The 12,364-nt window shown below is 43.0% G+C and overlaps 1 protein-coding gene across 4 annotated transcripts in view; it reads right to left on the reverse strand.

Annotated features, from left to right (window-relative positions):
• Positions 1–12,364, reverse strand: part of LOC138538055 (complement factor H-like) — a 981,558-nt gene that overhangs the window by 832,793 nt on the left and 136,401 nt on the right. For all 4 annotated transcript variants that reach the window (XM_069641504.1, XM_069641501.1, XM_069641502.1 and 1 more), the window contains exons 2-3: positions 11,873–12,049; positions 9,870–9,975 (exon numbers count right to left, since the gene is read on the reverse strand). In XM_069641504.1, the coding sequence (XP_069497605.1) occupies positions 9,870–9,975; positions 11,873–12,049 (283 nt within the window). The remainder of the gene's footprint in view (positions 1–9,869; positions 9,976–11,872; positions 12,050–12,364) is intronic.

Here is a 12,364-nt window from a genome sequence, read left to right on the forward strand (position 1 = left end):
ATGGTGGGCTATGAAATGGGGAAGGGGTACACGTGCAGGTCGGGCAGTGGTATTTTATTTTGTCTGTAACATGTCCCTGTATGTAATCTTTTAAGGTGGCAAAATTGTTCACCAATTCCAGACCTAATCTATTTTCTCCTGCAATTCAAGTACGTGGTACTGTTTGTATATGTTCCCTGTGTTTGCTGAATGGTACCACTATGTAGGAGAACATGAGCCTTTCTATGAGGGTTGAATGCCACCCGATGTCCTCAACTAGATCCATACTCTGTGACTACTGTGCGCATTAACATAGCCAGCGGGTTTAGTATGTTGTACGGTACATCTTTACAAACTAAGGGCATCCTGGTAAAAACATATGAAATTCAGTAAAAAAAACACTGCTAAAGTGATGTTATGGTTAGGTTGCGCTGCTAAAGACCTATCAAAATCAGTGAAAAAAACTTTGTTTAAGGGTCATTATGGTTAAGTTGTGCTACTAAAAGCTTAGCACTTTTACTGGAAGGACTATGATAAAGGACCTTTATGGTTAAAGTGCCCTACTAAAAACCTATAAAATTCACTGACAAAAAACATTGTTAAAGGGACATTATGGTTCAGTTGCCCTAACAAAAACCTATGAACTTCAGTGCAGCAACCATTTGAAAGGGACATTATAGTTACTTTGCACTACAACCTATCCATATTATGGTTACAAGTAAAACCGAAAAACCCCAGAAATTTGCTAGTTATGGTAAGCTAAGCAACCATAACTCGCGCCACCACTGTGCACTGCTAAGACTAACACCCATGACATGAAAGATGACAGCGGCTCTGTAGTTATGGTTAAGTTGCTCAACCCATAGGTAGAGCACTTTTTGGGTGGCTTACAACTTTCCTCCCCCTGGACGAATCCTTACCAAACTTTGCAAAAAAAGTATATGGTCCGTCTGAATTTGTCTGGCAAGTTTGGTGAGGTTTCATCAAGGGGGGCAAAGTTGTAGTGGGATCCCAAAATGTTTGTTTATTCCATAGACGCAACGGAAAAAAAATGTGCTCACGTCTACAGCCCAAACCGCTGGATAGATTTGCACCAAATTGGCAGCAGTACTGGCCGGCTTGGTTCCGAAAGCGTGCTTTTGTAAATTTGGTGTAAATCCATCCAGTAGTTTACTTTTTAAAATGGCCCAAAAATAGGTAAAAAGAAACTAGTGATATCTGGGTTCGGTCCGCGAGCTCACTTCCCTGTTGGGTCCGTGGACGGGCCTCTGATTGGCCAAGAGGGTGACGTGATGTCTGCAGACATCGGACGCACCCACTGATTGGATGGTGAAAAGCGTGAGGTGCGTCAGATTTTTGGAAATGCCTGCCATGTTGGATTCACGGACATCCGCCGGTGTCCACGAAAATCATGGTAAACACCTATAAAAAAACACAACATTGCACTTGTCAAACTCATCAAACAATCTCTGGGGATGTGGGGAGTGATGAAGATGGGAAGGTATATGGCCAAGAGAAGCCAGAAAATGGGTGTTTTTCATCCCGCAAACACTCTGGTTGTTCAGGTACACTTCAGATGTTCAGTGACATCTATGCCTATTTCTGCATTACAGGGTTGGTGAAAAGCAGTTTTTGGATGACTTTGGCACCACTCAATGAAACTGAATGACATTTTGGAATTGTATTCTAGACCTGATTCTGAATGATTATGGAAAGTGTGGAGCTGTTTTGTCAAGAGGAAACAAAATCAGAGGGGGGTCCTAAAATATGGTTAGGCTTATAAATGTGGTACCATTTGATGAATCTGCACAAAGGTTAGCAAACCGATTTTAAATCTAGATATAAATGTCTTTGCAAAGTTTGGTGGGATTCTGTCAAGAGGGGGTAAAATTAGAGGGGGGTCCCAAAATATTGTAAAGGCTTATAAATGTGGTGCCATTTGATGAAATCTACACAAAAGTTTGCAAAATGATTTTAGATCTAGATATAAATGTTTTTGTAAAGTTTGGTGGGATTGTGTCGAGAGGGGGCTAAATTGGAGAGGGTCTCAAAATTTGTAGATGGCTTATAGCTTTGTTGCTATTTAACGAATGTGGACACAAGTTTGCAGAAATATTTTGGACCTAATCTTGAATGCTTGTGTAAAGTCTGAATGGATTTTGTCAAGTGGGGGTGAAGTTATATGACTATTGTATGTACCTACAGTTTGACAATTTTGAAAAAATAAAACATGGAAGGATTTTCAGCAAACTCGTGTAAGGAGCATTGACAAGAACCTTAAAGCATGGTTTTTATTTTTTCACAAGTGTCAAGTGGCATAATGTATACTCAAAAATCAGTGATATACTTTTGGTGACTGAGGTACAGCCTGTGGCCATGGGCAGTGGCCAGATTGTCCAGGTAATGTCAAAAGGTCATGACGCGGAAAATCTGGCTACTGGCCATTACCACGAAGGACAACAAATGGGGTTAAAGTGGCCATGTCCACATGGGAGCGGCTATGTGGTAAAGTTATTCAAAAGTGGGATATGTTTGAAAGGATAAAAAAAAATGTGCTTGTGGTAATATGGTCATAAGGTTCTCTCTTCGCCTTCTGCAGGCTGCCATGGAAAGGGAATGAGGGCTCTTTATGGAGCCCGCCTTCTCTTTCCATGGTGGCCATCTTGGAAAAGTATTTTCCTTCCTACAGCGGAATGCTGCAAGCGTCCCGGTGTATGAAGACAAATCTTTTTTTTATAGCACCCCGGGTTCCCGATTTGGGAACCCGGGGTGCTAATGGCCTTCATCCCCCATTGCAGGGGCTGGAATGGGGGAAAACGGTCCGGAGCCCTCATTATCCACCCTCGATTTGCTTAGGCCGATAACCTGGGCTGCCAGGTCATTATCCACCTGTTCCAGTCCCTGGAACGGGGGATGAAAGCCACATTATTCCGATTAGCATAACACAAAATGCTAATGGAAATATTGGAAAATCTTAGTGAGTCTATGTACCTTACTGAGAAATGTAAAGTAGATGAGTCTATAAGATTTTTTTTTAGTTCTATTTTTTTACTCTGAGATGTGGTTCCTAAAGGAACCTTTCTTCTGTTGTTTTGTGATGCATTTTTCTTTTGCAGGAGAGGCTAGAATGTAAGGTGGGGAGGGAAATGAGGGAAGAGGCCCCAAGCACTAATATGGAGGGGCAGGTGAACAGGGGAAGATGTTGCACTTGTGATACTTCTATGGTAGGGGGCAGTGCTTCTCATAATCCTTGATAACAGCTTCAATGACGTTTGTGTTGTCATCTTTGATGTCCTGGGTGTTAGTCTTAGCAGTGCACGGTGGTGGCGCGAGTTATGGTTGCTTAGCTTACAATACCTGGTGAATTTCTCAGGTTTTTCGGTTTTAATTGTTACCATAATGTCCCTTTACCAAAGTTTTTTTATTGAATTTCATAGATTTTTATTAGTGAAACTTAACCATAACATCCCTTTAACAATGTTTTTTCAGTGAATTTCATAGATTTTTATTAGTGCAACTTATCCATAACGTCCCTTTAACAAAGTTTTTTCATTTAATATATATGGGATACATTTCTCACCGTAATCGTATATTTCTGATGCTTGTATATGCTTAGATTCACATGCTGTGCATAGGTGAACATCTAGTGGAAGCAGTTGTTGTTTTCAAAATTTGAAAAGGGATGTGCCAGTAATACTATCCCTAGTGTGACATCCACTGTATCCATGGTCCTTCACAAGTCAAAATCCCTGAGATTGTTATTTTTCTGACATAAAGTAGCATGAAGTGTATCCTGAGTACAGATGTATCCAAGCAGATATGTATCAGATAAGCTCATAAGCATCCATGCGTCTTCTCTCCGATGGGAGGAGGGTGGGCGCATGTGAATCTAAGCAGATACAAGCATCAGAAATACGATTACGGTGAGTAATGTATCCCTTCTGAGGCTTGTGGAATCTGCTTAGATCACATGCTGTGCATAGATTAGCAAGCAATGTTAGGAGAAGGCGGTGGGTTGTGAGAAGGTTCATGGGCGAACAGATGTCTTAGAACCACTTATCCCATCTGTGTATCTGTCTTGAAATGTGTGTCAATGCAGTAGTGCTGAGTGAAAATGTGTGCTGAGCTCCATGTAGCTGCTTTGCAAATGCTTTCTAGGGAGACATTTGCAGTAAATGCCAGAGTAGCTCCCATGCTCCTTGTGGAGTGAGATTTTCGCGTGAAAGGCAGTGTCTTGTCTGACAGGGAATAGCCCAGTTGTATGCACCTGAATATCCACCTGGAGATGGCATTCTCGGAAATGCAATCCCCTTTTCTGCCTGGGGCTATGGAAACAAACAGTTGCTTTGTTTTCCTTAGCAGTCTGGTCTTGTTTACATAGTAAAGCACCGCCCTCCTTAGATCTAGTGTATGGAGATTTACCTCAGCTAAGCTTTTTGGGTTCTGGAAGAAAGCCAGAAGCTCAATGGACTGGTTCACAGGAAATTTAGAGATGAACTTAGGAGAGAAACTAGGATGAGTATGTAAAACCAGTTTGTCTTTATGTATGACAAAGAAAGGTTTCAGCACTGACAATGCTTGTAATTCACTAACTTTTATTATGGAAGTAATAGCCACTAAGAAGGCAGTCTTGTAAGTCTGCTGTTTAAGACTTGACTTGTGCATTGGCTCGAAAGGGCTCCCATGAGCTTAGCGAGTACTACATTGAGATCACATCCTGGCAGCGGATTTGAAACTGGGGGGTGAAGTCTCTTTACCCCCTCCAAGAATGCCTTGATGACCGGCACCTTCCACCATGAAACTTTATTGTGGGAGCTGGTGTAGGCTGTCAAAGCCGCTAGATGGAACTTCAAAGAGTTGAATACTAACCCCTGAGTCAAGCAAGTGGAGCATGTAATTTAGAATGTGGGATGGGGTCCATTCTATGGGGTACATTTTTTTAGACTGGTACCAAATTACATATCTTCTCCACTTGTCGAAATAACAGTGTCTAGTGTTATGCTTTTGTGCTTCCTTCAGGATATCCATACACCTCTGTGGTAGGTTAAGATGTCTGAACTCTATGATTTCAGGAGCCATGCTTCCAAGTTCATTGAGTGAGGTTGTGGGTGCACTGTTAATCCCTTTGCTGAGTGAGTAGATTGGTCAGGCACAGGAGCTTGATGGGATCGTACATCGCCAGTTTGCACAGATGTGGATGCCAAGGATGTCTTGCCCACATAAGAGCAACTATGATGAGCGTCACTTGTTCCTTGTGGATCTTGTTCACTACCTTGTTCATGAGAGGAGTTGGGGGGGAAGCATAAGCAAATTTCCCTGACCAGTTCATCCATAGGGCGTTCCTCTTGGAGCCTGGCTGGGGGGACCTGGACACGAAGTCTGGGCATTGACTATTTTCACTTGTAGCAAACAAGTCTATTGTGGGGAAACGCCACAGAGAGAAGAGGTGCTCTATGACCCTTGTGTCTAGTTGCCATTCGTGTTCCTCTGGTAGGAGATCTCTGCTCAGTGAGTTTGCCAGAGATTTGAGTTCCCCTAGAACGTGCTGTGATGAAAGGAATATTTTCCGTCTGAGTGCCCATTTCCAAATTGGTTGTGCTAGCTTGGGCAGAACATGTGCCCCCCTGTTTGTTGATGTAAAACATTGCTGTAGTGCTGTTGGTCAGGACTTGCACTGACTGGCTCGCTAGGTGTATCTCGAAAGCCAGAAGGGTCTTGAACACCACCAGTAGTTCCAGCAGATTGATGTGGTTCTGTGCCATACCATGAGTCCACAGACCTTGTGCTGTGTGATGAAGGTAATGAGCCCCCCAGCCGGTGAGTGAGGCATCGGTTGTGACAATCGCTTGCACTTCCGGATCATGGAAGGGTTTTCCCTTCAACATTTTCTCTTGTCCACCAGTGAAGGTTTTGTACTAGTTTTGGCAAAATGACCATTAGATCGTCCCACTGATCGCTTGCCTGAGACCCTTGTTTCACCAACCACTCCTGCATAGGACGCATGTGTAGGCGTGTGTGTGGTACCAGGTAAATACAAGATGCCATCATGCCTAGCAAACGCATAGCTTTGCGTACGCTTATCTGACCGCCGGCTTGATAATGAGCTATTTGTAGTAATATGTTTTGGACTATTTCTTCTGATGGAAAGACCAACCCTTCTTCTGAGTTTATTACAGCTCCTAGGAACTGTTTGGTTGTGCTCGGCACTAGGCTTGATTTTTTCTCGTTTATGGAGAAGCCCAATTGAGAGAGAAGGTTGATAGTTCTTTGAATGTTTTGCCTGCAAATTTGGGGAGACTCTCCTGTAATCAGCCAGTTGTCCAGGTAAGGATACACTGGGATTGCCTCCCTGCACAGGTGCGCTGCCACCACTGCCAGACCCTTGGAGCAGATGCTATTCCGAAGGGCAGCACTTTGAATTGGTAGTGCTGGTTTGCTCTCTTGAAACGCAAGAATCTTCCATGCTCTGGGAACATTGAAATAGGAAAATAAGCATCTTTCATATCCAATGTTGCCATGTGGTACCCCACTTTAGCAGAGGGATTACTTCTTGTAGCGTAGTCATGCATAACTTTTGTGGCTTGACATATTTGTTTGCAGGGAGTAAATCTAATACTGGGTGCATTGTTTGATCTTTCTTTGGCACAAGGAAGTAGGTTGAATAAATACACTTGTTTACCTGGTTGTCCGGGATGATTTCTATTGCGTCCTTTTGGAGCAGCGTTGCGATTTCTTCGAGAAGGATGCGTTGATTTTTCTTTGAGTGAGTCTTCTGGTGCAGGGGATGATTCGGGTTCGCTCAATGAGCTCCACACAATAACAGCCAGCCGCGGTGGATAGCACCCATTTGTCTGAGGTGATTCCCTCCCATGCTTGAGTGAAGTCGAAAATATGCCCTCCTACTGGAGAGGCATGGGAGGACACCTGAAGCGGGTAGTCACTGTTTTGGAGGTGTGGTACCACCTCTAGACGAGGAGGACCTCATCCGGCGGGGGGATCTGCGTAGACCCTTCTGGTAACCTTTTGAGGCTTGGCCTTGATTGTTACCCCAGGATGCTCCCTGATTCTGATTTAGCCTGAAGACCTCTGGGAATTTTGTCCACGTGATTGATGAAAATTACTATTGCCTTTCTGGCCAGGGTATTTATTAGTTAGCTGGTCCAACAACTTTAGTGTATCATATTCCTCTTTAGCAATTTTCAAGGCATCTTCAACGGCCTTTCCAAAGAGTATGTTGGTCTCAATGGGCATATTAAGGAGCGTGGCTTGCGTCTCTTGCTTGAAGCTGGACTGGGGTAGCCAAGCATTACGCTTAATAATTGTTCCCTCTGCAATAATCCTGCCCGCATTGTCGGCGGCACCCAGATTACTTTTTAACATGCAGCTGAAACTGCCCTGCCTTCTGCAGTCTTAAGGTGTTCAGCGGCTGATGATAACAAAGCTGATACCTCATCCCATTTATGGCAGTTATAACTTGCCCGAAGAGTGGTGTTATTAGCTATCCTCACTAGAAAAGCAGCAGAAGAGGCCACTTTCCTTCCCATTGTGTACAGCTTCTTACTCCCCTTATCTTGAGGTGCTTCAGAAGAGGCTAGGGGTGTTCCTGCTCTCCTCCTTGTTGTTGCAATTACAAGAGAGTCAGGTTTGAGCAATACCCTGATATAGAGAGGGTCTGATGGAGCAGAGCGGAAGAGCTTTTCGTGCAGGGATTAACTGTCCGCATCTGATCAGGAGTTTCCAGGGAGGGTTGTATCTTCCGCTGAATAGACTGCACAAGGGGAAGGAACTGAGTGACAGCCTTTTTATCCCCCAAAATGTCGTCAACAAAGTCCTTGTTTTGTTGAGTTTCCTACATCCTTATCTGGAAGTGCTCAGCTGCCTTGATGAGCATGTTGTTTTGTAGTGGCTGGTTATCTATAGGTGAATCTGCCACAGGGGGATCCTGGTTGATGGGCGAGTCCATGTCATACACGTCTGTCTCTTCATCATCATCACCATAGTAGGGGTCTGCAGCCTCTTGAGTTACATAGAGGTCCTCAGTGTTAGTGTCTGGGTCATACAGGTCAATGACTGGGGGTCTTGCTGCGATGGAATAGTTATGGTATCGGGGCGAGACCTCTTTGAAGGGGGCTGAGAAGCAGTGGCTGATACAGGGACCTGAGATCTAGAACCCGCTGTTGTGAGTGGGGTGGACTAAACACTCAGAAGTAATTGGGGTCCTTTTCAAAAAAGATTTGCCATGAAGATCATCCTCCTCATGACCCTATCAATATCCTCACATATCCATTGGGCAGAGCTATGAATGGACATAGGGTCTAATAGAAACCCCTGATCCTGAGGAGTGAATGGGACTTGTGGTGAAGGCTGGCCCTTTTTCTTTAGGGCTCTAGACAAGGAATCCTGTTCCTGTGAGTCCTTACCCTTGTGTGGGGACCTATCTCTATGGGACCTTTCCCTGTGAGGGGTCTTAGAGGACTTCTTCTTGGACTCCTTCCCCTTCGTTAGGACTTTTGGGACATGTTTTTTAACCAAATGGGCTAGTCCTGCCTGAATAGGGTTTTTTACCATTTTCAACAAAGAACGTTGAACTTCGGCTACGGAATGATCCGAAGTCTCGTCTACTAACGTGCAACGTTTGGGAATGGATTTAGTCACAACATCTGTTCTGTCTTTCGATAGTCGGGGCCTGTCATGTGGTGATCGGGACCTTGAGTGCCCAGAGGACAGTGATTCTACAGACCTCTCCCTAGACGTTGTGCCTGGGCCTTTGATTGACAAACGTGTCGACTCTCCAGGTGCTTGCCGACCCAAGGGAATTTTTTGTTGCACTTAGGGCACAATTTGAAAGGGGTTCTATCCATAATGGAAAGACATGGCACCTAGGCGAGAATAATATATGAAAGGGGGAAAATACATTCTGAAATGGCCTCCCCCTCTCTCCCTACTGTGTGGGCCAAAGTCCAAAGCGGCCTTCCAAAGCCAGATGGATCTGTCAATGGGAGTCTTCGACGGTCGTTTCTTCACCGCTGTTGGATGTTCTCGATAGTCGGCGATGAAGAATAAAAAGGATAGGGAGTGAAACTTTCTCTAATTTGTATAAATCAATGGCAGTATGCCAAAAGGAGAACTCTGCGAAATAGCGTCCGTGTACGATGGCAGAAAAAATTAATCGGAGAGACCTCGACATGTGAAGGACCATGGGTACAGTGGACGTCACACTAGGGATAGTATTACGGGCACACCCTGTCAACGTCGCTTTTCGAATACAACAACTGTAATACTCTGCCGCTTCCACTAGATGACGGCCTATGCACAGAATGTGATCTAGGCAGATTCCACAAGCCTCAGAAATATATATATATATATATATATATATATATATATATATATATATATATATATATATATGTATATATATATATATATATATGTCTACATATCAATGTGTGTGTATATAGTCTTCGTACATTTTACCTGCATGTGTTTGAGCTTAAGAAAAGCATGTTTATACCTCTGCCTGGACCCATATTTCTTGATAATCTCTAAGAGCCGTTAATTAAACCTACACATCAAAACCCTGATTTCAAAATTCTCAGCCTTACTGCTCATACCACACTGCCTAGAGAGTTTGGTTAGGTCACGTGTGAAAAAATGTGCTTCACTGGGATGGTCGCTCAGCAACCCAACACCAGCTGCAGTCCTGAAAGTCCCTCTTTTCAACAGCCCAACACAGCCTGTATTGCCCGCAAATGATGCATACTTCATATAAATAATGTTATAGAAGTACAAACATTAGATGAATATGCACAAAAACACATTTGCTCATGGTACACAGGTTAAGATAATAGTAACAAACATGACTACTGTTGTCAATAAGTCTTATAAAGTACCCCGGAATGCATTTGTATGTCACACGAGCACCGAACACAAATTCTTCTGCTTTTGTTAGTTCAAAATTTCCAAAGCCAATGTCTCCTGGGTAGCCACAAGGTTTCTCTGAAAAAGAGTAAACACAGAATTAAAACATTAAACATGAAATACATTTTATTGATAACAGCATTGTCAATTAGCAAAAAAGGTCCGTACATAGTCCTCTTATTGCATTTTCAAGAGTATGTTTTGTGCAGTGCACAGGATGGTGTATGGGGAGTGTGGGTGAATGTGTGACTTTTGACATTATTTTGTCTGTCTGAGTCTGGGTGTGGAGGATTTGATGTCTGATTTGTCTGTCTCTCTCTCTCTCTCTTCTAGTCTCTCTCTCTCTCTCTCCCTCTCTCACTCTAACTCTGTCTCTCACTCTGTCTCTATCTCTGTTTATCTTCTAGTCTCTCTGTCTATGCCTTGTGCTGTCTTTGCTTCTCACTCTCTGCCTATCACTAACTGACCTTCCTCCGCTTGTTTTTACACACATGCGCACACGCACACACACTTGCTTTGGAAGAACGCAGCATACAAACCGACCAATCAACGTTTGAATCTGCAATAGATTGCATTTAAACCAGACATTTAAAGCTGCGATTTGATGCACAGTGCAGGACTGTATTGGTTCCTGTTGGTTGTGCTAACTACCACCATATGTTGCAATTAATGTGCCTGCAATTAATATTCCGTGATAGTTTAATATATTAATAGAAAATAAGGCTTTTTGTGGAAACTTTTTAATCCTTGTCCTGTCAGTGCATTTCGTCATATATAAGTCATACATTATCAGAGAGATGTTAAAGTATGAAACTGAATTGAAACGGTAGCCCATCTCACTGCGACACGAAGGAGGCAAAACTGTATGAGTACATATTTATCACACCAATAAAAAACGAAAAACATAATCATGGAAAAGACACCCACTATAAGGAGTATAGCACTCAGATCAAGAATTGGGCCATAGGGCTGATTACTGAAGATGGCTGCCCATATGCTCACTAATAGAAACTATATGCTAGCAACCAGCAGCCTCGTAATGTGGACATGGAACAAATTGAAAACAATTTACACTACTGATTTTACATTTTCAGTAATGTTTCTCTCCATCTGAGAAACAAGGGGTCCTGAAGAAACCAGCTCTAAATCAACTTTATCCGCTGAAACCAGTCGACCAATGGAGTGCAGGGTTTTTCCTTGAACTCTTTTGGACATCTATATAATTATGAAGTAAAGTGTTTTAGCACACCACAGAGTAATAAATCTATATCACACCTCCACCACTTTCCTTACCCGTGATACTAGTTTAAAGGCCTTTTACATTTGTTATGCCTAATATCTTCACAGATAGGGTACAGTCCAATTAAATTGTTACAGAAGATCTAGAAGTTAGATTGAGACATTAGGTCTAATTTCTTCTCAATACCTTCCCCTAGATAAGTGGCACACCAGCACTACCCAGGGGAAAGCCATAGCATTTTAGGGAAAGTTAGTTGTTTCCGTGAGGGTGACTTAATGAGATTTAGGCCACTGGATAGAGCAACTGGTAGTATTTAAAAACGTGCAAACTTGTTGTGTTAAAAAGTATGACCTATGCCACGCTCCTACAGCCTCCCTAGTCTCTGAGACCAGGGATAAACTTTCTTTTGGTAAGGCTTTCTGGGCCTGGGGCCTAGGTGCGGCCTTTGTACAGACTCTTTGCAATTCCAGAGCACTCTGCTTTGTCACATGTCACAGGGAGACGTAATCAGTGGATATCTCTGTACAAGTAGCAGAGACAGCTTGTAGATGTCTGCCACAGCTTGAAGAAGTTCATGCATGTTTTATTAAACACAAACGCCTATGTACCATGTGCCCATGAGGGTTTGTGCACTGCGTGTTGGTGTTGGATCTGTCATTGACAAAATGTCTACTAAATAGCATAGGTGAAAAAGCACAAACTAATGTTTAAATAAATGTCTTTACTTCCCCATACCTGTGCATACAACTCCGCTTTTCACCCATTTTCCATTAGTGCATGTGTACTGGATGCGGCCACGTTTAATATATCCGGGTTGGCAAGTATAGGATACAACATCCCCATCTTTGTACTGGGGTTTCAATGTTCCACTGGGTTCTTCTCGGCCCACATTTTCGGGTTTACCACATGGTGCTGCGAAAAGAAAAGCATAGCTTAGCAAGTGCTTGAAGTACATTATCCTCTACTAAAGAAATGTAATTGTATGTAAAACAAACGGACCATAAACAGTGTTCTGAAAATGTTTAGCAACTTCTATATGAGTAGGCAAATTGTGTTAATTCTGCATTTAGGCACTTTCACTCTTATCCTCAATCAGTCTTATCGTTTCTGTATGAATCAGAGAGTCAGTTTAAAGACATTCTGGGGTTGGGAGCAGTTTAAATGACATGGAGTGCAAAAGTAAGGCATAAAAGCAAGGTGTACATTTACGCCTTACTTTTACATTTC

Source organism: Ambystoma mexicanum, chromosome 1q (assembly GCF_040938575.1).
Source record: "Ambystoma mexicanum isolate Mex_15411 chromosome 1q, UKY_AmexF1_1, whole genome shotgun sequence".
NCBI lineage: Eukaryota > Metazoa > Chordata > Amphibia > Caudata > Ambystomatidae > Ambystoma > Ambystoma mexicanum.